The 27,733-nt window shown below is 35.8% G+C and overlaps 1 protein-coding gene across 1 annotated transcript in view; it reads left to right on the top strand.

The window, feature by feature from the left end:
- The first annotated feature begins 9,958 nt into the window (after positions 1–9,958).
- The window catches only part of LOC121375663, a 32,704-nt gene continuing 14,929 nt past the window's right edge, over positions 9,959–27,733 (top strand). The window contains exons 1-6 of the mRNA XM_041503225.1: positions 9,959–10,214; positions 12,551–12,652; positions 15,746–15,886; positions 17,106–17,261; positions 19,319–19,384; positions 20,991–21,089. Of these exons, the coding sequence (XP_041359159.1) occupies positions 12,601–12,652; positions 15,746–15,886; positions 17,106–17,261; positions 19,319–19,384; positions 20,991–21,089 (514 nt within the window). The 5' untranslated portion in view covers positions 9,959–10,214; positions 12,551–12,600. The remainder of the gene's footprint in view (positions 10,215–12,550; positions 12,653–15,745; positions 15,887–17,105; positions 17,262–19,318; positions 19,385–20,990; positions 21,090–27,733) is intronic.

A 27,733-nucleotide genomic window follows, 5' to 3' on the forward strand; every position in this document is an offset into this window, starting at 1 on the left:
CATGAATATCTTGCCATATTAAATATTGTTATATACATGTATATACAGTGATATTGTGCATAATGATCCATTATGATTATTGAGAAAAGTGTGGTGTGTGTGTGTGTCAGGTCTCACAGTGTAACAAATAAGTTCAGCCAATTTTCAAATATTTAGAGTATTATCTTGAAAATTATTAAAATGTGGTTACTTTATAGAATATTTAAGAATATTTAATTAGCCAAAGACTAAATGTTGTAGCCACTTTGTATTTAAATTAGCAATTGGCTAATTTGGCAATGTGTGTGTGGGGGGGGGGGGGGGGGGGAGATTGAGAGAAAATACCACAACAGTACAATTTATTTTAGTTTTTTAATGAGTTTACTACCATTGTTATTAATACGTTTCTGAGCAACAGTTCTTTTTAATGACTAACATGATACATTAAGTACATTTTCTTGTTTAGAACATCAGTGTCAGTATATTGAATGGGTTTCTCATCAGCTTAAACTCTGTAGTAACTCAAAGTTCATTTTGTTTCTTTTTATATATATTTTCATACATATAAAATTACTAGGAGGTAAAATCCAGTTTGAGCTACTGCAAATATCAAGACACTAAAAGCCACATTGAATATGCGGATGTATTCTAAATAAGAAAATGCAGTTGATATACAATTACAGTTCTTAAAAGGTTGTATTAGTCGAAAAAATTTCAATGGTTTTATTATGGAAATCTAAAAACATTTTTATTATATTATAAAACTAAAATTGTGCTTCAGCATATAACATCTATTCTTTATCTCATTGAATGAAAGGGGTGGGGAGGGTATTCATATACAATTTTCTATTGAACATATTTTGACATTGTATACTTTTTTTTGTTTGTTGTATGTGTCACATTTTTGGCCATAAGACTTTGAAGTTTTGTTTGAACACACCTGGGTGTCTTTTTAATAAAGATCTTTATTGTACTTACATTTTCATTAACTTGTAATTGAAACAATTTTCTAATAACAGCTAATGGTTAGCTTTTTAAAATCTAATCTTAGCCTAAATAGTTTATATAAGTTACAGTAGCTATTTTCATGCAAGCATTACTTGTTAAGCTGCATTGATTTCAAAGTCTGTCATGAATAGGATTAGTCCCATGATCCATTTTATTTGGTTCACTATAAACACTGCCAACTTTGTGCACCAACTAAGACAGTACCGGCCTCGGTGGTGTCGTGATTAAGCCATCGGACATGGTTGGTAGGGACTGGGTTCGCAGCTTAGTGCCGGCTCCCACCCAGAGCGAGTTGTAACGACTCAATGGGTAGGTGTAATACCACTACACCCTCTTCTCTCTCACTAACCCACTGTCCTGGACAGACAGCCCAGATAGCTGAGGTATGTGCCCAGGATAGCATGCTTGAACCTTAATTGGATATAAGCACGAAAATAAGTTGAACTGAACTGAACTAAGACAGTGAAGTACCTTATTTTTGGAAGACTTGATATGTTGATTGTCCTTTTGTTATATATTAATAAAACCAACCTAGTATATTAATAAAACCAACCAAAACTTTAGTATAAATTTCCTGCATATTATTAACAACTGGTGTCTGTTTCTGTAAATTAGCAATTATACACAAGAACTGTCTTCCTCAACAAAAAAGAAAGGGAAAAAAAAAAGAGGTAAACCATCAGAATAAATGTCGTCCTCCTTTCAGCTAGTCATGTGTTGTTTTACTGTAAACAGGGAGATCATGCTCTGTCAGTGTAATCTGAATCTGAAAAGTGGTGACTTGGTTGTCAGTGAATGTACAAAATAACAAAATAACCCAAGGGCCCGTCCCACAAAGCAGTCTTACCACTAAGATCACCTTATGTGCAGAGCTACCTTAGCACTAAGTACAAAAAGGTTACAGCTACCTGGCCTAAATGAACGTGGCAAAAGGTATGTATTGCTTTACCCATGTGTGTCCATGGCAGCCTTCTGGTTATTTTAACAGTTTTAATTTCCATAAATTAAGCTAATTAATTCTAAAAAGTGTAGAGGGTTAATAAAATAAAATGTTGCAGGAATAAATTCACCACAAACGAGTATTAAATATGTGACATTTATTTGTATGCATATCTATGCATATGAATATGTACTTTTGTAGGTCACTTAGATGTATTACAGTTGCAACATCACTTATGGGTTCCTGGTAGGAAGAAAACTACTTATACAAAGTCCCTTTCAAAATGGTGCTTTCCACTGACTTGAAATTGTTTAAATTTTTTAAAAATATAAAATTTCTTTCTTTAATTTTTAGTAACACATTGCATTTATTAAATTTGTTGTATATTGGTATTGTTACTATTGGTATGGATGTTAACAATTAAAGATTGAGGGGTGGATCTTGTGCTTTTGCTTCTTTAGGCCACTGTAAAGTAAATCCTAGTTTTTTTTATCCCAAGGATAAAGTCCTGTCCATATTTGTTTTGGGTCTTTTAGGAAGGGGCAAACATTTTTGTAAAACAAAAATTATAAAATTTCAAAAAACCCACCCCACTATGTAGTGTTTTGAATGTTCTGAATTTATTTTTTACATGTAAAAAAAAAATCAACCCCTGCTCTCGGTTTAAAAAAAAAAGGTTTGGATGAAAATCAAGCATTTAATTAATAGTGGCCTTAATTTAGACATCAAAAGAGAAAAGCTGTTTCCTTTATGTTTTTAGTTTCAACTCATACATGCTTCCACCGAAATTCACAGTGGCAACGTGGGAGTTTTGTTATTGTTTTAGTTACTCAAGTGTATATTGATATAATCAGATTCTTTCACCATCAACTTTGTGATCTTTCAACATGGTATTGTCAAGTGCCGATCTAGAAACTTGTGTTTCATCTCACTGTATGCTGTAGTGGTTGTGATATCCAAAGCATGTGGTTTTTTGCCAAGTTTACAAAGTACCAATTAAACAGACCAATTAATAAAGATGTTTTAATTACATGGTAGTTGTGTTTTATTTTGTTGTCTATATTGTTATGCAATGCCAGCATATTTAAAATATTCCTGTTTCCTGTTAGGTGTCTTTTATGACATGGTAATTGCAGTGTTTGGTCTAGAAAGTGAAAGACAAAAAAGTAGGCTATTCCTACTCTCTTTAGCAGCAAAGCATCTTTTAAATCTTTTAGTTTTGCTGTATTTATTTTATTTGTTGGTTTTTGTTTTGTTTGGGGTTTTCTCTCTCTCTCCCCCCCCCCCCCCCCCCCCCCCCGACTATTATGCAACCACTTTTCCTAAGAGACCACCTCCATAATCTAAACATAAAATAATCTGTGGTAAGCATTAAGCGTCCACCTGCTATAGGCAGCCATTTGTCTGCATAACGGATTTGATCGTACTTTGAAAGGAAGGAAATGTTTTTACTTAATGACGCACTCAACACATTCTATTTACAGTTATATGGCGTCGGACACATGGTCTACACAGATATTGAGAGAGGAAACTTGTCGCCACTTCATGGATTCCGATTAGCAGCAAGAGATCTTTTATATGCACTATCCCACAGATAGGATAATACATATCATGGCCTTTGTTACACCAGTTATGGAACACTGGCTGGAACAAGAAATAGCCCAATGGGCCCACCGACAGAGATCCATCCTAGATCATGCATTAGGCAAGCACTACCACTGAGCCAAGTCTTGCCCTCTTCTGTAATTTGGTTACATTTCTATTTCTGTGCAATGGGTTGAATGGACATCTGTAATGTTGCCAAACACCAATTTATTATAGTATTCAGTGGTGGATCTAAGGGCAATCCTAAAGGGGTTTTTTTACGATGGAGAATCCAAGGAATCTTCGTGAATGTTTGTGGCCTTTGGTTACTTGTGATTGCCCCCCTCCAAATGGATTTTCTGGATTCGCTACTGGTATTTGAAGGTGGGAGCAGTTGCTCTAGAAGACTGTACATGTATAATTTGTATAGTAACTCCTCAGTTGCACTCGACACATTTTATTTACGGTTATATGGTTACGAACCACACATTGAGAGAGAAAACCCGGTCACCACGCAATGGGCTACTCTTTCCAATTAGCAGTAAGGGATCTTTTATATGCACCATCCCATGGACTGGAGAGCAAATACCACGGCCTTTGATGTACCAGTCGTGGTGCACTGGCTGGAGCGAAAAATAGCCCAATGGGCCCACTGACGGGGATCGATTCCAAATTGACCGCGCTTTACCATGCGATTTGTCATTCGTTTCATAGTTATATGATTTCAATCGTTTCATTTAACACCAGAAGGAAGCCTCCAAGTTTTGAATACAACAATAATGCAACTCAAAATAAATATTTTGGATGAACATGCAGGCACAGCGGAGCAATAATTCTGCATATAAAAAAATATATTATTGGTAGTAAATCTTAAGGCGGAGATGAATTTTAGCCTACTTGTAGAATACAAAACAAAAAAATGTATTTCAGGACATCTATTTTTTAAAAACGTATCCCCTAACCAGTGGCGGATCCACAAAATCCATTTGGGGGGGGGGGGGGGGGGGCAGTGACATGAGGTGGAATGCCAAGGGAACTTTGGGGGAGGTTTGGAGAGGGATCATAAAAAATGGGCAGAATTTTGAAAATAGCAATTAGTAAAAAAGTTAATAGATTAAAGAAAAAAAAGAAAAAGGTTACAAGCCAAAAATAAAAAAGAATTGACTGCTCGGCCGAATATTTATATAATTTGGAGCATTTTAGAAGGACAGTCCAAAATGAAATAAGAGAAAGAAGAGAGGATCGGACTATTTAATAATATTACAAAAAAGAAGTAATTTCGACATAAAATTTTGAACGCAGATCTAAACGTTTAAAGTCCGATCGATATGTCCACGCGAGTGACCTCGTTAAGGCCGTTTGGGTGCACAGCTTAAAGGGACGAGATGGGTTGCATCCCGTCAAGAAAACCCCTACATTGACAGTCGATAGACGTTGAAGGTGTAGTGCTGTGCTGAAATACAGATCTTGAGAAGCCGGATTCGTCTGAACGAGTAGAGTATCAGACTAGAGTATAGTCCAGTCGTCATGGGTTGGTATAGTGGTGCGGACGGGCCCGACTCCGGAGGATACGAGATGGCATCACTATAAAACAATGTAAAGTCTAGAAAAAGAGTAGTAGGGGCCGACCCCGCTTCCTATTTCTTCTTAGAGTGGGGCGGTCAATCTTCCAGTGCTGCTAGGACAGGCTCGGACATGTAGAGACTAAACGCGAACAACCGTGGCGTTCCTGAGAATGGCCGTCATACGAGTCACGAAAAAACAAGTCAACATAGTCAGACGGAGAAAAACGTGGAGGCGAGGAATCTCGCTGAAAAAGAATCCAACCTGGTGGTGCATACTGTCGAAACGAGAAGCGTTCCAGCGTTCAATCAGTTCCAATGGCCGCATAGGCCTACATCCCAGTAGAAAACTTCATTTCGCTGACAAAAACAACGAAATGAAGGACCCCCAAGTCGAGCACACGAAAGCACGTGCAGTGTGCACAACCGAAACAAACACGTCTTGCCGCGTGGAGCTCCAGACTGGGAATTATTCTTGAGACTACCGCCACACTACTTGTTAGCAAAATTATGTAATTAATATTTCCTTAAATGTTTTGGGTTTTTTCTTCTTTTTTTTTTCTTCTTTAACCTACAACTATTAAAGGCCTATTAGAATAATTGTGTGTTTCTGTATTGATAAGATAGGCCTACGGCCAGTCAGACAGTTTAAAAATATACTAAATTAAGATACAGAATTTTAACTTTGTTTAAATATTAAATTAAAGATTTATTCATTCATTCATTTATGTAGTTATTTTCGTGTTTATATTAAGGTTCAAAATCTATTTGTATTCCCAATAACGAGTAAAATGTTGTAGGCTTACTCCTACTTTTGCTTTTACGCAAGCGCTGCAAAACTCTTCGTTAAATGTTCCAAATATTTTCAGAAAACGAGGACTCCTTATAAATGCGTGATCTGTCATTCTAATGTTTTCAGTACATACACTATACAGCAAATCAAACAAATTATGTCACTAGGGCAAACTGACCATATCTCGACCAAGTCCTAATTACGACCACAATTTGAAGGGATTATATGGTGAGAATATATTGGGGATCATTATTCAAAACTGCTGCTTTAAAAACAATATGATTGGTAGTTTGTTCAGACATGCTCATTCAACTTAAAAACCGAAGTCTGAGACTGATAGAGACGCCCACCTTTTTAGCTATATGTGCAAGATATTCAATTAACTTTCAGTCATAAAACGATAAAATTAAATAAATATTTATTTGTAATTTTATAACATTTGTTTATATAGCAAGTATACATTTGACCTAATCTTGACCACGTAAAAGTCCTATTGACGACCATGATCGTGATCAAATTGGGTGGTTGAGATCAAATCAAATGTACTCATTGTCCTAAGTTTAAATATACATAGGCAATGCTAGGCCTAAATACTATTACACACAGACATTTTCATGTCCATTTGTATGTATTCATGTATGTGGAGCGCCCACATGATGGGTGTGATTAATCTAGAAACGATTCCCATCGTTGAGCCCATTGGGCTATTTCCGTTTCCATACAGTGCTCCACGACTGGTGTAACAAAGGCCGTGGTATGTACTATCCTGTTTGTAGATTAGCCCATTCCATGAAAGTATTAACATTGAAGAAACCGACATGTAATGTGTTGTATAACGTGTATCTGTCAAAAATGTTTGGGTTTTTTTAAATGCAGAATTGTCCCAAAACATTGGAATTGTGAGAGTATTATGAAAAGTATGAGGATCCACCTAATGAGGACTAAAAATGTCACAAGTGTGAAACATGGTGCCATGAACAGTGTAGTGATAGCCAAGCTGCTGATACTCATATCTATGGCTTTTGTCTGAATTAAATACACAATGTTATTGTGTTAAGATAACATTGACTAGATTGGTAGCATCATCTTCGCAAATCAAGGTACCATTCCGTATCTATATCATAGACATTTAACACAAATTGGTGTACATATTGGTATTATATATAGCTACATTTTGTATATTTTGGTATATCTGATATATTTCCATTATACACGCGTTTACTCTTTCTCTGTCTACATCTCTCTCTATACATACATACACACACACACACACACACACACACACACACACAGAGAGAGAGAGAGGGAGGGGACAGACACAGACACACACACACAGACAGACACACAGACAGACATAGACAGAGACACACATAGACACAGGCACACACACACACAGAGAGACAACACACACAGACACACACACACACACACACAGATACACAGACACGGGCTAACACAGACACACAGACACATACATACACACACACACACAGAGAGAGAGAGAGAGAGAGAGAGAGAGATGGGGAGGGGAGGGGACGGGAGGGAGAGAGCAAAGTGGTGGGGGAGCCCGAATTAAGCGAAAATGATCTTATCTGAAAATGATCTTATCTGAATAACGTTTATGTATAAATTACATTGCTATAACTATATAGTGTTCCAAACGAATCACTGTTGACATTTTTATATGAATGATGGAAATACATGGTGACACGTTTTCAGGTCAGATAATTTTGCCTGAACTTCTCCAATGTTTTTGCCCGAAAGCGAACACTTGCTCCAGAAAATGGGGGAGGCAAGTTGACCCCAGCGAACGCCTTTTTTCATACTATAAAATTTACTACATGCTATTTATTTCTGAGCCGATTGTTTTATAAATAGGACACAAAAATAGTATTTATTTTTTATTTCCAAAACACTTTTACTTGTCTTCTTACGTCAAACCAAACTGGAATTATTAAAAAAAAAAAAAAAAAAAAAACCCACTTAAATTGTAGAAGGATGGGACGGATTAAGCCTAAGCCTAAGCTTAATGGTTTGTAAAATTTTCTATTTAGATACTTACTTGTCTCGACTTTATTGTTAATGGAAATCTTCACTAACTGTGAAGAAAAACCTCACAAATGAACGACAAGCAGACGACAACAACTCGGATGTTAATAATTGCGCGAACCAAACATAACGCAGTAAAACATTAAGGAGCGTTTAGTTACATTTTAAAAACTTTTATGAAATTTTATAAATGCATTCAGGCCTCACCACTGGAAGGCGCTTCAATCCATGACCCACGTTTTTGTGTTTTTTGTTTTGTATTTTTTGTAAAAAAAAAAAATTGTGTGTGTGTGTGTGTGTGGGGGGGGGGTTAATGCCTAATATGCCATTTGTGTGGGTTGTTTTTGGGTTTTTTTTGCATTACCGGTACTCAAAATGTTAACTCTTTTGTCGTGACCACAGCAAAATGTACTGCCTACAGATTTCATATCCAAGCTGTCCAATCTTTTTATGGTTATCCTCTAAATGACTATTTAGCATATCATGGCAAGCGTATCGGATATGGATATTAATTATGTAGATCTATATACAAATCTAATATTAATCTATAATGACAAAACCGATTTGGACCAGGACCGTTTTGCAATACAAATACAAATTTTAAAGTGGTAAAATTCTTTGGACGGCGATCTCAACTAATCAAATTATTGGAGCGGCGGCCGCCGCCCCTACCGCCCCAATTCCGGCGGCCATGCAATAATATACAAAAAGTTTCTTAAAATTATTAATCATTACATAAATACGATCGTAACACCAATGACAGTGAATAAACCTACTTTTACATTTTGACAACACATTCATGACATTTAAAGGGACATTCCTGAGTTTTCTGCATTGTAAGATGTTTCCGACTTATAAAATATTTCTACGATTAAACTTACATATTAAATATATTTTCTTGTTTAGAATATCAGTGTCTGTATATTCAATGTGTTTCTGGTCGTCTTAATATTTGTAAAAAACCCAAAATGGATTTTGTCTTCAAATAATTTCGTACGTACGAAAAACAATATTTTAGGAAATAAAATGAAATTTAACTTAGTACAAATATTAGAACGGTCAGAAACACGTTTAAAATACAGCTACTAATATTTTATGCATAAAAATATATTTGATATGTAATTACAATCGTTAAAAAGTCTCTGTTAGTCGATAACATCTTAAAAATTGCAGCAAACTCAGGAATGTCCCTTTAAAGAAAACTATTCACAACTTTTCATATGACGATATGTCTGATGTTTTTGACAAATAAGTTCGATGGCCGATATCTACCGGTGGAATGTTTCATCCATGCAGAGAGCATTTAGTTTCTTTTGTTTTCTCATAAGTATATACAGTAACACCAATGACATAAAACTCCAGGGACAAGCTTATATTGCCCACTATCTTTTGAATACGGAAAATATTTACAAGATTCCTTCTTTAGTTAGTAAGTCAGCCATCAGTACGTATTACATTAAAGGTATTCACTGTTATGTCAAGATTATGTTATATATTTTAACAGTGCATGTTATGTATAGTGTTGTGCTTGGGACAGGTAACACCAATGACATTTTTACACTAATCTCGAATAAAATCTCTATCAAAGCTGATTACCAGAGAGAACAAAATGCTATGACAGGGTGATATTATTAATAAGGTATCGTTACAGACAACAAATTTTGTTTTCTATATATAAATAAAAAAAAGAAATTGTGCAGGGACATAAAAGTCAGGCGCGTGTGCAGGGGGGGGGTTGAGGGTCGAACCCCCCGCTCAAGGCGAAACAAATTTTCATATCCCGATTTTTTACATTCCTGTGAAAGCAGAAAACAGCAGAAAACACCTCAGAATAGCCCTAGAAGGGGTAAATTTTTCAAAATGTTCGGGGGGGGAGGGCCTTCTAGACCCACCGCCACGGGCTTCGCCAGACACCTCGACCCCCCCCCCCCTGCAAAATTTCCTGCGCACGCCCCTGAAAAGTGACACCAAATAGAGTATACTATCCCAAATGAGCAGTATATTAATCACGAAACCGAAAGTAGAAGCACATACGAAGAAATGGTGAACAGGCCAGGTTCTTTGTCTATATAATTGAGCTGATTTAGGTGACACTAATATTGTTCTAAATTCGTACATGTAAAAGGACTGCCACTTTTATAACAGGCACCAATACATCAGCAAGAAACCTTTTATGTAAACGGAAAGACGGCCTAAGTAAGGGCAGAATTGTAAATCTATACGTGCAAGAAAATTGAAATAGCATTTCAAACAAGGAACTAAAGGCCTAACTTCACATCAGATCATTTGGAACTGATTTGTGAGTATAGATAAATGGCTTGGAACCTTAAAGGCGCTCTGTCACGGATGGTTGACCTAATTAATGACCTAACAAAGTATTATCTTAAAATATATACATTTGATTTGTCGCTAAAAGTACATTATTTAACCATCTGAATAAATACCATAACCCACTAATTACTGATATTTTGTAAAAATAATTGAATTATGTCAACGGTCCATAATTCAGGGGAAAATAACGGCTATTTGGAGCGAAGAGGTGTGACGTATTATTTTTGTCTGTGCAGGCACATACCCATCTCCTTTACAAGCAATTTTTTTTTTTATGATACATTTTTCAGGGGACCCCTCACCGTAAACTTCGCTCGCCCCCATGTAGACCCCCTCCCCATGCTAAAATCCCTGCACACGCGTCTGCAATGGTACTGTGTACGGAGCTCCATAAAAAAAAAAAAACCCAACAAAAACAAACACAAACTAACAACAAACAAATTAAACAACAAAATAACCCTCGCTCCCCCCTCATCCCCCCCAAATAAAAAAATTAAAATAAATAATAATAATAATCGCTTGCTGAATCCCCTGCTGGAGCAAATATTGTTTTCTGGGTTTTTTTTCCCGATAATTGTCTGGCAGAGCGTGTCACCCCCTATAAACATTGCTAACCTCAGTCTAGACCCCCATGCTAAAATTCCTGCACATGCGCCCGCAGTGGTCCTGTGTACGATAGCTCCGTAAACCCCCCCCCCCAAAAAAAAAACCCCACCCCAATAATAAAAACAATAAAAAATAGAAATAAACCAAAAAAATAAATAAATAAAACAAATAATAATAATAAACAAAAATCGTGAGTTTATGTTCCAACTATTATTTTATTTCAGTGTATTTTCCGGGTGAGTTTTTTCGGGTTTTTTAGGGAGGGTGTCAAGAAATAATATTTTAAAATTATTTTAAAGTCTCTAGGGCGGCCGTACACTGTATATACAATTCAAAGGTACTTTACACAACTGTCTTATATATAGCCTCATCAATACTCAGTTTTGTCGTACGTTTCAGACTCCTAATAAAAGAGTTACAATTTTTAAAAATGAAGCTACTCACAGGTTCTCTTGGGATTCCCTCAATCATGGTTCAATTAAAATGTTTTGGGTGATACAATAGCGAGGTTAATGTAATTGTCATTTATAATCCATATTTAGAGAAATAAGGCCCACTAAATCAGTGATTGAGCACCTTTAATAATTCTTGGGTATACCAGTATGCAAATTTCAACATGCACATACCGTAAAATATTTCTTCCCGAAGCGAAGCATGAATTTATCCAACAGTTACTTAATATACTCTTACTCTCATGTAACATTTTGTAATGCTCTGACCACTTCTAAAACCTATAGAACTATGTAATGCTTATTCTATACACTGGCGTAGGAAGCTGGGGGCAAGGAGAGCATGTGCCCCTCCCCACACTTTTCAGATATTTTGCTTTATAGTTTGCTTTATAAGTGTATAAATATAAAAGTGTGCCCCCCACACACACTTTTGGCACCTTCCTATGCTCGTGCTATTTTCTCTCATCTTCGCTTGCATTTAACAATTGGTAATAATTAATATATGATGTGAATGCTGGTCAAGTCACCTCAAAACCAAATCGCCCCCACCATCTCACCTTTGATGTCATATTAATGTGAGATGGTGACGTGAGGTCATTAGACACAATTTTAAATTAATATTTTGTTTTTAAAACCTTCATTATAAAAGCTATCTTGTTAATTTGTTGTGTTAAATTTTATTTAACACATGAAACAAACACGGCAAATATGATAGTGTAGTTTATTTATAATAAAATGGTCAAATAAAAAAGTTACTTGTTGAGCCATTTTTGTTTGTTCGTGTAAAATAATGGTTTATTTACCGAATGAATGAGAGAAAAAGACTCCATCATATGCAGTCATGTGGGATAGAAAAAGTACACCTTCGGTGGTAAAAATTTCAACCATGGGACTCAGCAAGCCTCATCCCAGGTCAAAATTTCAACCATGGGACTCAGCAAGCCTCATCCCAGGTCAAAATTTCCACCACCTGGGGTGTACTTTTTCTATCCCACATGACCACATATGATATGGAGTCTTATAGTCCTTCCCACAGAGAATGCCTTTTTTTCATACTATGGAATTTACTACAATTAAGTTATTTATTTTCTGAACCGATTGTTTTCTAAATTTCACACGAAATAGTGGTGGGTTTTGTTTTTTCTCAAAACACTTTTACTTTTGTTCTTACGTCAAACCAAACTAGAATTATTAAATTTGTTTAATTTTGTAGGAGAATGGGATGGACTATAGTTTGTTTTTCTAGGGTTTAGCAACCCAGTGTTGACTTCAAAAATAGCTGAATACTAGAACAAGATGGACTCTAATTCACAACCGGAATCATCTGAAAACCAAGCTGTACAAGAAAGTAAGTTTATTAAGGAAAACACTACAGCAACTAATACGATTGTTTAGCAAGCAAAATATATATAAACATTCATTCATTTATTTCAACTTATTTTCGAGTTATATCCAATTGAGGTTCAAGCACGCTGTCCTGGGCACACCTCAGCTGTCTGTAATGTCTGTCCAGGACAGAGGGTTAGTTGTTAGTGGTTAGCGAGAGAGAGAAGAGGATGTAGTGGTCATTAAAACTCGCTCTGGGTGGGAGCCGGTACTGGGTTGCAAAGACCTTTTATATGTGTATTCCTATAGACAGAAGACCTTGACATAAAACAAATTGTGGGGAGTGATTAATTGCTCTCCTAACTAAAATTATGGGGAGCCATTTAACATATTACCATACCGATATCATATAAATTCACCTGCTGATTAATTGCTCTCCTAAGATTATGGGGAGCCATTTAACATATTACCATACCGATATCATATAAATTCACCTGCTGATTAATTGCTCTCCTAAGATTATGGGGAGCCATTTAACATATTACCATACCGATATCATATAAATTCACCTGCTGATTAATTGCTCTCCTAAGATTATGGGGAGCCATTTAACATATTACCATACCGATATCACATAAATTCACCTGCTGATTAATTGCTCTCCTAAGATTATGGGGAGCCATTTAACATATTACCATACCGATATCATATAAATTCACATGCTGATTAATTGCTCTCCTAAGATTATGGAGAGCCATTTAACATATTACCATACCGATATCATATAAATTCACCTGCTGATTAATTGCTCTCCTAAGATTATGGGGAGCCATTTAACATATTACCATACCGATATCATATAAATTCACCTGCTGATTAATTGCTCTCCTAAGATTATGGGGAGCCATTTAACATATTACCATACCGATATCATATAAATTCACCTGCTGATTAATTGCTCTCCTAAGATTATGGGGAGCCATTTAACATATTACCATACCGATATCATATAAATTCACCTGCTGATTAATTGCTCTCCTAAGATTATGGGGAGCCATTTAACATATTACCATACCGATATCATATAAATTCACCTGCTGATTAATTGCTCTCCTAAGATTATGGGGAGCCATTTAACATATTGCCATACCGATATCATATAAATTCACCTGCTGATTAATTGCTCTCCTAAGATTATGGGGAGCCATTTAACATATTACCATACCGATATCATATAAATTCACATGCTGATTAATTGCTCTCCTAAGATTATGGGGAGCCATTTAACATATTACCATACCGATATCATATAAATTCACCTGCTGATTAATTGCTCTCCTAAGATTATGGGGAGCCATTTAACATATTACCATACCGATATCATATAAATTCACCTGCTGATTAATTGCTCTCCTAAGATTATGGGGAGCCATTTAACATATTACCATACCGATATCATATAAATTCACATGCTGATTAATTGCTCTCCTAAGATTATGGGGAGCCATTTAACATATTACCATACCGATATCATATAAATTCACCTGCTGATTAATTGCTCTCCTAAGATTATGGGGAGCCATTTAACATGTTACCATACCGATATCATATAAATTCACCTGCTGATTAATTGCTCTCCTAAGATTATGGGGAGCCATTTAACATATTACCATACCGATATCATATAAATTCACCTGCTGATTAATTGCTCTCCTAAGATTATGGGGAGCCATTTAACATATTACCATACCGATATTATATAAATTCACATGCTAAGAGGAGCTAAAAATTACTCTTCTTGAACTAGTCTCAGAGGAGTGGGAGTGATATAGCTCCCCTTATGTGACAAGGTCTTAGACAGGAAAGCACATACCACATATTTTGGTAAAATACAAGACATGAGGTTTTGGCTGGGACAGGAAAATCCATTAGTCTAGGTCTTCCAAGAGAAAATCAATCTGACAACATGCTTTACTTTACCACTGGGCTACATACTGCCTTATCTAGTATAAGAAACCATAAATGTGGTATTTGGTGAAAAGTCACATTTTCACTGTATTTCAGTTATAGTGAAAATATAGAAATCGTATTTATATTTTTGTGAACAAATTCATGATTTAATTATCTCCCTTGTAAATGATTATGTTTTAATTATTGAGGTTAGTGTCGCTTGTTCGTGAGTGTAAGTTAAAGAACAACTTGGTGTTTGATTTGTTTTGTTTTTGTGGATTATTTTGGAGGATTGCTTTGTCAGGTATATTAAATAAATATTAATTTAATAATTAAATAAAGGTATTTTTTATTCAATAGTCCATGGTCAAGAAATTTGTTTTTGAAAATTTCCAATGAAAATTTCCAATGTAACATGGTGTTACATGTTATCGATAGGATAAGCGAAAGATATTAACAAAAAGCAAAAGTTATTGTCAAAAATTAGGAAAGATGTTTTTTCGAATACGATGTCAACTTGTGATATGTGAAAACCATATCTTCACTCATTCAGTAAATCCTTGTCCGGATCATATCTTGCAGATGCTTACAGGACCATCAAACCTCACATGTAGGAGCAACTTGGGAAAATGGTGTGTCACATACTATTACTAGGTCACTGTGACCTAATTTTCATGATCTACTGCACACAACAGTAAATCCTTGTCCGGATCATATCTAGCATACAGATGCATACAAGACCATCAAACCTCACATGTTGGAACAACTTGGGATGGTGGTGTGTCACATACAATTACTAGGTCACTGTGATACAAATAAATCAAATTCTATACTCACATAATTAGCATTGAATCATACCCATAACAAATTCATTGATTTCAATGGTTTTCCAACAAACTCCTGACAGGCGTATCATATCATGTACCTCACCGGTACTCTTGTTTTAACATGGTATAATTCAGGACTCACCCTGCCCTTTGCCAAATTAGCCAATTGCTAATTTTTATGTAAAATGACTATATTTACTATTTCTTTTATATATATATTTTTAATTAACCATTTTGAAATCATGTTCAAGAAAATAGTCTACATACATGTATCCAGTATTTAAAAATTGGCTTAAACTAAGTTTTCTCCAGCCTGAACACTGGGTATTTATTTGTAGGTGAGGATCATCAACATGTTACTCAGTCCCAAGAAATGGTTGTGGGAGAAACCAGTGAAAGAGAGGATTGGTGTCTTGGTGAAGGATCTGACGATAACAAGGCTGTACCACAGGAGCCAGAAGAAAAAACAGTTTACAGTGGTCTTATGTTTAATAATATAAAATATTAGCAGTGATGATTTTGTTTTGTTATTTGTAGATCAATTTTTACCAAAAGAGACATCACTGCTCAAACAAAATCACCTAGTGTCGCATAATCTACATACACATAAATAAAAATGTATGTAACTGAATAATGGTCATTTCATTTGGTTAACCTTCACTCACAGGCCAAAATCACCTGTTATAATAATTCATATAATACTTGTATGAGTAATGTGAACATTTTATTTGTCCATAATGCATATGTTTATATATGTATATATAAACCACAATGCATCGAGAGTGATTGGATACTCAGAAGCATATGGAGACACGTAAATGGAATTGGCACAACCTATTTGCATAGAAAGTTACTGTTAAGATTGTGCATTGTAGTGTATGTTTACATATATGCACATTGAGTATAGACATTTTCATTTCAAATTATTTTCATGCTTGTATCCAATTGAGGTTCAAGCATGTTGTCCTGGGTACACCCGAACTATCTGGGCTTTCTGTCCAGGACAATGGGTTAGTTGTTAGTAGTTAGAGAAGAGGGTGTAGTGGTCTTACACCTACCTATTGAGTCGTTAAAAATCATTCTGGGTTGGAGCCGGTACTGGGCTGTGAACCCAGTACCTACAAGCCTTATGTCCCATGGCTTAACTATGACACCACCGAGGCCGGTGATTAAGGACAAATGGAATTTGTGCCAAACATTTCCACTTTTAATTGCCCAGTCTGAATAACATACTGTTGAAATCTGAAGATAATATATTGCCCACCAACTCCACTCGTTAAATATAGCTGCCTTACTCCAGTTGCACTTACTGGTTTTTTTCTCTCATTTCAACCAGTGCACCACAACTGGTCAAAGGCTGGAGTATGTGCTTTCCTATCTGTGGGAAAATGCATCTAAAAGATCCCTTGCTGCATTAGAAAAAATGTAGCGGCTTTCCTCTGATGACTACGAGTCAGAATGACCAAATGTTTGAAATCCAATAGCCAATGATTAATTAATCAATGTTCTCTAGTGGTGTCATTAAACAAAAAATGAACTTTAAAAACAGACTTTATCCTCCAGTTGCTTTCATTTTCTGACAACTATGAATAAGATGTGTTATGCTTAATGTATTGTGAATCATGTTTATTAAATATATAAATATAGCTGGTTTTAACACTTCAATAGAATTTCAGCTTTTATTGTGTGTTATTGCAGATGTAGACATTTGTAAACAACAACAGACATCAGATGCCAGACCGATGCATGTAGGAGAAGGAGGAGGTTCCATAAACATAGTGGGTGGGTCTGGTATAGTTGCTGCAGTTGGCAACATAGTTGATTCTACCATCAATATCAAACAACGATTATCAGGTACATTTATATAACCTTTACTATTAAAGCAGGTATGTCTTGCTTATCCTGTAACATTGTTTACTAATGCAAAAGCAAAATAACTACAGCTTTAATAAACGTTTGTGTTTTTGCTGCCAATGGATATTGTCAATTAATTGCCTTTATGCACACATACAGGTGTCATCTCCATTTTTTTAGTAGGTGAAGAATTAAGAATTGGTCCACTTTTTAGTAATGATTTGGCAAATACATTTTTTTTTTTTTTTTAAAGTGACCTAAAGTCCGAACCAAATTGTTAACAACTACAATAAATTACTCTCTTACTTTTAATTACCGTTGCATTTCCCCAAAATTTTGTCCAGTCACAAGTTGTGAAAAAAACATTACAGTGACACAGATTTCACATATGAGACTGTAACGATATCGCCAGTATCGACTTCGCTGAGATAGCATAGGGCAAAATACATGCAGTTTTCTGCCGTCTGCCATTTTGTTTTTTATGGAATACTCTTCAAGAGGGGTGAAAGCCTCCAAAGTATGTGACATAATTAATATAAAATCAATGATCTCTAGTGGTATCATTAAATAAAAATAAAAATAATAATAATAAAATTAATATGACATCATCACATTTGCTTTTATATCATAACATGTTATGACATTGTTAGATTAAGTTACATTTTTTCACCGCTCTTAGAGAATATTCCATAAAAAGTCAAAATGGCAGCCGACACAAAATTACATGCTTTTTGCCCTATATGATCTCAGCGAAGTCGATATAGGTGACATGGATATCATCTAGTATGTAGAATCTGTTTCATTATAATGTTTTTTTTCAAGATTTCTGTCTGGACAAAATGTGGGTAAAATCTAACGAAACATAAAGGTAGGAGCAATTTTTCGTAGTTGTTAACATTTTGGTTCAGACTTTAGTTGAGATATTTTTGCCAACATAAATTGATGTATGATTTATTCTGTGTAAATTCACCACCATGTAGGCTTACCTATAGTTAGTCTGGTACATTAAAGGGACAGTCCTCAGTTTGCTGCCATTGTTAAGATGATGCCGACTAACAGAGACCTGACGACGACAGTAATTACATGTTAAATATATTTTTCTGCATAAAATGTCAGTGACTGTATATTAAATGTGTTTCTGACAGTGTATTAAATGTGTTTCTGACAGTATATTATATGTGTTTCTGACTGTGTATTAAATGTGTTTCTGACTGTATATTAAATGTGTTTCTGACTGTATATAAATGTGTTTCTGACAGTATATTATAGGTGTTTCTGACAGTGTATTAAATGTGTTTCTGACAGTGTATTAAATGTGTTTCTGACAGTGTATTATATGTGTTTCTGACAGTGTATTATATGTGTTTCTGACAGTGTATTATATGAGTTTCTGACAGTCCTAGTGGTTGTAGTAGCTCAGAGTTCATTTTGTTTGCTAATAAAGTGAAACCCTTCTAAACTGGACATCCATGGTTTTCAGGGTTTGCACTGATACAAAAGCTTCTGTTATACTCTGTTATTTGTTTCCGCTGGGTTTATACCTTCAGCCATATGCCTATAAAAAATTACAACCAAATAATTCCATTTACTAGTAGAATTTTTATTTATTTTAGGTGGGTGGGTGGAATCTTAAGAGTGTGTCACATGCATTAACTAGTGACGTCACTGTTTTATGTGTACACATTCAAAACAATAAGTTTTTACCATAATTGTTTGCAGACAACTGACAAGAAACAAAGATGGTGACCATGCTATATTTAGCTACAAATTATTGGGGGAACCCCTCTTGTCATCCAGTACAAGATTTAAAAATGATTATTTTTTACTTAATTATGGAACAATTATGCATGGGATCAATTAATTTGTAGTTATTTATTACAGATAAATGTGAAAGTAACAAAATATTGTACTTTCAACTTTGGTATGGGACCTTTAATTGGATATTAGCATATGACTGAATTAAAATAGCTGAATAAAATGAAATGGGTGATATCATTACTGCACCATCAAAGCTGGTATGTCAGTTTAGTCCTGCTCATTATAATAATTATTTACAGGTACCCCAGGTGATGTTACCAATATCATTGAAAATAAGACCGAGTTTGCAGGAGGACAAAAAATAAGTAAGGATTTTTACTTTAAGTCTTAAAAGGACTAATAATGCTGTATAGACTTTTACATATATAAAGGTTTAGGACACATGAGAAAAAACACTGTTTTTCAGAAATAATTAAAATAATTTTTAAGGCTATTAATACAAGAATAACATATTTTAAAAACTCTAAAAACTAAAATACTTAAAGGATCCTGGCAGGTAAGAAACTTTATAGCCAGGGTGAGTGAGTAGATTGGGATGGGCTGGGATGGGATGAGATGGGTTGGAATGGGCTGGGATGGGATGATATTCGGTTTGAAATGGGAATGAATGAATGAAAAATACACATCGGCTATTGGGTGTCAAAGTTTTATGTATATGAATATGATTATTTACATTCAAACTAAAAGATTAAATAATTACGTAAAAACAGTGTAAAGAGTTGTGTGGAAGAAATACAATACAGTACGAAAATGAAGATGAGTTTAATTTAAACCTTTGTGTAGAAGGAATGGGATGGGATAGGATGGGTTGGATTTTAAAGTTTTTTGGGCTTTTTTTTTATGATACCACTAGAGAACATTGATTATTTAATCATCAGTTACTGGATGTCAAACATACAGTAACTATGACACTTAAGTCTTAAAAAGAAAAAAGAAATTTTTCATCCTACAGACAGGACAGCACATACCATAGCCTTTGATATTCCTGTTGTGGGGCACTGGTTGGGTAGGGGGGGGAAACAATCAAAGAATAGGTTCACTGAGGGGGATGAGTTTGATGTAGGACCAGGACACAAATCTTTACCGTCTAATGGTGCTCTAGCAATATGAGGGGGATGAGTTTGATGTAGGAGCAGGACACAAATCTTTACCGTCTAATGGTGCTCTAGCAATATGAGGGGGATGAGTTTGATGTAGGAGCAGGATGCAAATCTTTACCGTCTAATGGTGCTCTAGCAATATGAGGGGGATGAGTTTGATTTAGGAGCAGGATGCAAATCTTTACCATCTAATGGTGCTCTAGCAATATGAGGGGGATGAGTTTGATGTAGGACCAGGACACAAATCTTTACCATCTAATGGTGCTCTAGCAATATGAGGGGGATGAGTTTGATGTAGGAGCAGGACACAAATCTTTACCGTCTAATGGTGCTCTAGCAATATGTCCCACTGTCTCCCAGGGCGGGACTTAGCCCAGTGGTAAAGCGTTCGCTTGATGCGCCATCAGTCTAGGATCGATCCCCATCGGTGGGCCCATTGGGCTATTTCCCACTCCAGCCAGTGCACCACGACTGGTATATCAAAGGCCGTGGTATGTGCTATCCTGTCTGAGGGATGGTGCATATAAAAGATCCCTTGCTGCTGATCGAAAAGAGTAGCCCATGAAGTGGCGACAGTGGGTTTCTTCTCTCAATATCTGTGTGGTCCTTAACCATATGTCTGATGCCATATAACCGTAAATAAAATGTGTTGAGTGTGTGGTTAAATAAAACATTTCCTTCCTTCCTTCCTTCCTTCCTTCCTTCCACTGTCTCCCAAACCACAGGGCCATACACGCATCTCATGAAAAGAAACATCACATGTAGAGGAACGGTTTAGATTTTTAATTAGTCAGATTTTGGTTCTTTTCAGCTCATTATGGAGACCGGGTACAGAATGTTTCGCAGTCATCAAACTTTGTTGCTGGAGGTTTCACAAGTACAGGTCAAACCATAGAACATGCAGGACAAGGTTTGTCTTCAATTGGTCTGTTGAATGGTTATGTTTTATTAGGCCCCTACCAGTCCAATCGGAAGGGACTACTAGTATATGTTTCATCTCTGTCCTTCTGTCTGTCTGTCTAACTGTCCATCCATTTGTCTGTCTGTCCGTCCGTCTGTCCCTCATATATACGTGTAGTTTTCCAGATGTTTTTTTTCACAATGCCTTAAGATATTGAGCTGGAATTTTGTATGTAGCTTTATCATTTTATCATAGACTGTTACAGATCAAGTGTGACTTTCTTAATGATTTACCCATTTTTGACAGAGTTATGGCCCTTAAACTTAGGAAATAAGAAAAGAAATCAAGAAATGTTTTTGTGTGTAACGTTATCATGTTCAGTTACAGATAAAGTTGGACTTTCGTTTTACCCATTTTTGACAGAGTTATGGCCCTTGAACTTTGGAGATACGAACATTTGTTGCGCCTGGTAAGGGACCTGTATTCCTTAAGCAGTACTCTCAGAATGCTATCAATGCTATCTCACAATCATGGCCTGTAAACATTATGGCAATCATTTGACTATCAATAATAGGTTTAAATATACTGAAAGAAAGATATACATGGGAACACTTGGTACATGGTTTTTTTACACAAATTTAATTCACTATTAGTTGTGTAGTCTGTAATACCTATATAAAATAATGAAAGAATGTAATGTGCAATTAAATGTCAGTAATCTGGATGAGGGTTTGGTTACAAAAGATTTGTTTGTTTTGTTTAACAACACCTCTATTTGCTGTTTGTGTTGGTTTGATTCCTACGTTTCTTTCCATCAGTAAATGTTTATTTAAAAATACATAGAAGATCATGTTTCTTTTGCAAAATGTAAATTAAAGCATTTCCTTTCTCTGTTTTAACAATTAAGGAAAAAGAATTCTAAACACTGGATTCCTTTTCAAACAAATAATCATTTCACAAATGAAGTGAACGATACAGCATTTAACAAGAGGACTCTTCATTCTCACTCTTCTGATTGTTTAAGGATTGTCTGTTATATATTTTACGTTCATTGTGTATATGGGGAAAAAAAACAAATCCACAAACTGTGTGAATCAGCAAAGCCTTTTTGTTTTTCTCACATAAGTTTGAGTATGATTTTATATTCATAATTACCTACATGTATGTAACAAATCATATTCTATGAATTCTGGCAATGCTAGACTGGACTTTTTGTGTCTTGCATCCATATATGTCAGACCGGCCTCAGTGGCGTCGTGGTAGGCCATCGGTCTAGAAGCTGGTAGGTACTGGGTTCGGATCCCAGTCGAGGCATGGGATTTTTAATCCAGATACCGACTCCAAACCCTGAGTGAGTGCTCCGCAAGGCTCAATGGATAGGTGTAAACCACTTGCACTGACCAGTGACCCATAACTGGTTCAAGAAAGGCCATGGTTTGTGCTATCCTGCCTGTGGGAAGTACAAATAAAAGATCCCTTGCTGCTAATCGGAAGAGTAGCCCATGTAGTGGCGACAGCGGGTTTCCTCACAAAATCTGTGTGGTCCTTAACCATATGTCTGACGCCATATAACCGTAAATAAAATGTGTTGAGTGCGTCGTTAAATAACATATTTCTTTCTTTCCATATATGTCACTGATCTGGGCCCCGTTCCTTGTATCGATCTTTGTGCTAAGATCACCTTAAGTGTATGAACTTAAGGTGATCTTAGCACAAAGATCGCTTCAAGGTCTTGGACCCTGGCCATTGAATGTAAATTAAAAAATAAAACCTTGGCTGGTACTTGAATCAATGTTTACAGTATGTGTTCTAGTTTCATTTATGAATGTTCTATTCCTGTTGACATTAAATATTGTGTTTTATTTATATATATCTATATATATATACAGATCTGGTTTGGGAAAGGTAAGCTAACTTGGTGTAATTGTGCATGTCAGTTTCAACCTGTGAAAGTTAACACTAAGTTTAGTTATAATGTCTTGTGTTATGATAAATATTCAAAACTTAAATATTTATTAATGAATTAGTGTTTAAAAATGCTTTTTGGATGTGACAAAATGTAGTTAGCATCTTACAAAGAATAATATCATGTATGATGTCATACTACAAAAGCCTTGCTAGGTTGATGGAATAAACATGATTTACCAACTATTCTTGTTGAATCACAGGATAAATAAAATAACCGATTACTGCTGTAAGATATCAGCTTTATCCTGCCCGGGGCAGATGGTGAAAACCTCACATGGTGAGAGCCTCACATATATAGCCATTCTTACTTTTGTAGCATAAAGCTGATATTTTAATCTTCTGACTACTGGATCATGGGCGGATTATGGGGGAGGTTCCCAGTTGCATGGAACCCTCCTCCCCCCCTCCCGGCTTAAAAAACAATAACCCCAGCACGTAGATCTAAATTGATGTCCACGTAAAATTTATAATTTCAAATTATAAACATTTACATATTGTTTCGGAAACCCCCCCCCCACCCTTACCTAAAGCATAATCCGCCCCTGTGGATTAATTTTGGACAAATTTATAATTTTTACTAACATATTTTCACTTAAATATTTTATAAATACATAAAATATTGTTCATATGTGAATCGATAAGTATTATTTTTTGTGGGTTTTTAAAAGTTTTATGACATTTTAGATCAGTTAATTAACATTAGGTGCCCAAAAAAGTCATGTTTACTTATGCACATTTGTGGCCAGATGTCCTGTATTTATGGCCATTATTACCAATATAATAACTTTGTTTTACTGACTAGAATTTTCTTTTTAAAAATGGAACTACGATTCATACCCCAATATTTCTTAATTTTTGTTGTTAGTAAAATGATCAAATTTGTTATCAAATTAGCTGTTACAATCAACTATCAATTCCTGAAAATGATCGCAATGTTCTGCTATTGTTGTCAAGCGAAAATACTTGCACAGTACCACTATTCCAACCAAAAAAATCCCAGGTATTTTTCACACAAAAAATAAAATAATAAAGCAGCCATTATCATGATTAGTCTCGATGCAAAATGGCGGGGAAATATGAATGAATGGATGTACTGTATGCGGTATACAGTGTGTCGGCTTGCATAACCTTGGGCTAGATATCTCGCCTGCAGTAGTCGGTAACCAGTTATTCTCTCTATCTCAGTACAGAACATGGTTTTATAGCTATAATCTTGAATATATTAATTTTATTAGTTAACTATTTAGAATGACCAGTAACAAAACATTGGGTTTTTTTTACTGTTGCATACAATTACCAATACTCATTGGCTATAATGTAGGTTACACAAGAAATAATTTTTATTGATAACTTTCACAAGTGTTGCACTGTTCTAGTTTTGATAACATCTTAATTATTAAAATTGTTGTTGTGTTTGTACTGAAACTACAATTTATTCTGCAACTAAAATGTTAGGGCATGTTGTTTTGTTCAGAGCACTTAATTATGCATTGCATGTTTAAAATGTACATGCATGCATGGAGCATGAGACATTAAAGAGCTGATGGGTATTTAATTGTCATTTTCAGTTGTCAATAAAGTTCAGATTACACATTCTCTTATATGCCCATAGAGGCAGAGGCGGATCCAGAGGGGGGACCAGGGGGATGCATCCCCCCACAATTTTTCAAGTGTTCTCAAAATGTTCAAGTGCCATTTTAGTTTGTATAAAAATTATTTTGCACGTAAGTATTTTTAGTTGCAAGAAGTTAAGTTGTGTGTGTATGTCCAAGCTTGCAGATGTGTGTCTATGTTACTGAGTCTCAATGGTTTTCACCACATTGTCTAACGCGAGTCATGAGCACATTAAAGTTGGGTGATCAAAGTTGCATAATGATAGCCTAATAGTTTTTGCTTTGAAATTGTATAGATTTTCAAAATTACTGATGAACAATAGGCTCTGTCATTTATATATATATATCTGCCCTACCTAGAAAGCTGTCTCTAGAATAGTGCCCTTTACAGCTATAATTTACAAATGCCCTTTTTATCGTTTTTTATGTATAACTGCTCTACCTAGACCTAGGATAGTTTCAGTTAAAGTTATAATTTACAAATGCTCCTTTGTATCATTTTTTCCCCCCTAGAATAGTGCCTTTTAAAGTTTTAATTTACAAGTGCTTACAAGTATTTTTTTTTTTTACGCTATACCTGCCCTACCTAGACAGATCCGCCCCTGGAATAGAGCCCTTTAAAAAAGTTATGAAAGTCAAATTACAATGAAATATATGATAGTCATACTTATATACGAAGCAAAGTTGATCATATGGCTATTTTCGCGGGTACCCTCCCCGTTCTCTCGTCCCCCGGGTCAACATTAAAATTCACGATTTAGTGATTGAGATCTAAGAGTAATGGGTTGAACTCTTCTAAATAATAATGTTTGGGTTATAAAACTCCAAAAGAAGAAGTGATCACTGTCTGAAAATTTTGCTATCAAGATACCAAGGGGGAAAAACACATTCTTAGGTTATAATACTATGCAAAATAATGCTTAAAATAGTTTTTAAATTATTGTTTAAAAATGGCTATGTTTGCTATTCAGATGCTGAGAAAAGGCATTTAAAGTCAACCAGTTTTTAACATTTCCACGGGGGAGCATGCCCCCGGACCCCCCCATCACATCTTCTGCCATGCTAAACAACAACCCTGATAATTACCCCACCCCACTTTAAAAAAATGCTCCGACGGGCCTCAAAGCTCATATAATAATCTTTATTAATGCAGCCAGCGCTACAGAAAACTAGCCATTTAGTGTACACTTCCGTATGTATACTGTGATATATATACAAACGCATTCATATTAACTGCAAATATTAAAACTTTTATTAAGATGCCCTTTTAACCAGCTAATGTGCCCCTTTTTTCTTGCCCCCCCCCCCCCCCCCCCCCGAAATATGTCCTGAATCCGCCCATGATAGAGGTTTGAATGTCAATAGCTTGTCATGAACATTTTGGTGGGCTGTGGATGTTTGCAATAATTTATACATAGTGGTAGGTAGACTAGCAATAATTGTGTAATGTTATCATCTACATACGCATATGAGATGGAGGAGGGGGGAGCAAATCCTCAAATTGAGACAAAAACGATAGAGATATTAGGGCAAGACATCCTAACCTTAGACCTTTTTAACATGTATTTGCATCATTCAAGCCGCAAACGTACATTTATTTGTAATCCATGTGAAAATCCATTATGATTCATTTGCAACCATATATTTAAAAAAATGTAGCTGTTTGGCAGTAATGCTAATATGAATGAATGTTGTTATACTGATTGAGGTATTTTCGATTAATTCGGGCAAAAACCAGCCTGCATGCCACCCTACAAAGATGGGAGCCTGTACACGTATGATCAGCTAAACATTGGGAAGGACATTTTGTTCAGTATTATGCTGTGACTTGCTATGGATAAAGTGAACGTTTGTTTTGTTTAACGACACCACTAGAACACATTGATTTACTAATCATCTTAGAGAGAAAACCAGCCTGCATGCCACCCTACAAAGATGGGAGCCTGTACACGTATGATCAGCTAAACATTGGGAAGGACATTTTGTTCAGTATTATGCTGTGACTTGCTATGGATAAAGTGAACGTTTGTTTTGTTTAACAACACCACTAGAACACATTGATTTACTAATCATCTTAGAGAGAAAACCAGCCTGCATGCCACCCTACAAAGATGGGAGCCTGTACACGTATGATCAGCTAAACATTGGGAAGGACATTTTGTTCAGTATTATGCTGTGACTTGCTATGGATAAAGTGAACGTTTGTTTTGTTTAACAACACCACTAGAACACATTGATTTACTAATCATCTTAGAGAGAAAACCAGCCTGCATGCCACCCTACAAAGATGGGAGCCTGTACACGTATGATCAGCTAAACATTGGGAAGGACATTTTGTTCAGTATTATGCTGTGACTTGCTATGGATAAAGTGAACGTTTGTTTTGTTTAACGACACCACTAGAACACATTGATTTACTAATCATTTTAGAGAGAAAACCAGCCTGCATGCCACCCTACAAAGATGGGAGCCTGTACACGTATGATCAGCTAAACATTGGGAAGGACATTTTGTTCAGTATTATGCTGTGACTTGCTATGGATAAAGTGAACGTTTGTTTTGTTTAACGACACCACTAGAACACATTGATTTACTAATCATCTTAGAGAGAAAACCAGCCTGCATGCCACCCTACAAAGATGGGAGCCTGTACACGTATGATCAGCTAAACATTGGGAAGGACATTTTGTTCAGTATTATGCTGTGACTTGCTATGGATAAAGTGAACGTTTGTTTTGTTTAACGACACCACTAGAACACATTGATTTACTAATCATCTTAGAGAGAAAACCAGCCTGCATGCCACCCTACAAAGATGGGAGCCTGTACACGTATGATCAGCTAAACATTGGGAAGGACATTTTGTTCAGTATTATGCTGTGACTTGCTATGGATAAAGTGAACGTTTGTTTTGTTTAACGACACCACTAGAACACATTGATTTACTAATCATCTTAGAGAGAAAACCAGCCACATTTTTCCATTAATAGCAGAGGATCTTTTATATGCACCATCCCACAGGCAGGATCACATACCACAGCATTTGATATACCAGTTGTGGTGAACTGGCTG

The sequence above is a fragment of the Gigantopelta aegis genome, chromosome 6 (assembly GCF_016097555.1).
Source record: "Gigantopelta aegis isolate Gae_Host chromosome 6, Gae_host_genome, whole genome shotgun sequence".
Classification (NCBI taxonomy): domain Eukaryota; kingdom Metazoa; phylum Mollusca; class Gastropoda; order Neomphalida; family Peltospiridae; genus Gigantopelta; species Gigantopelta aegis.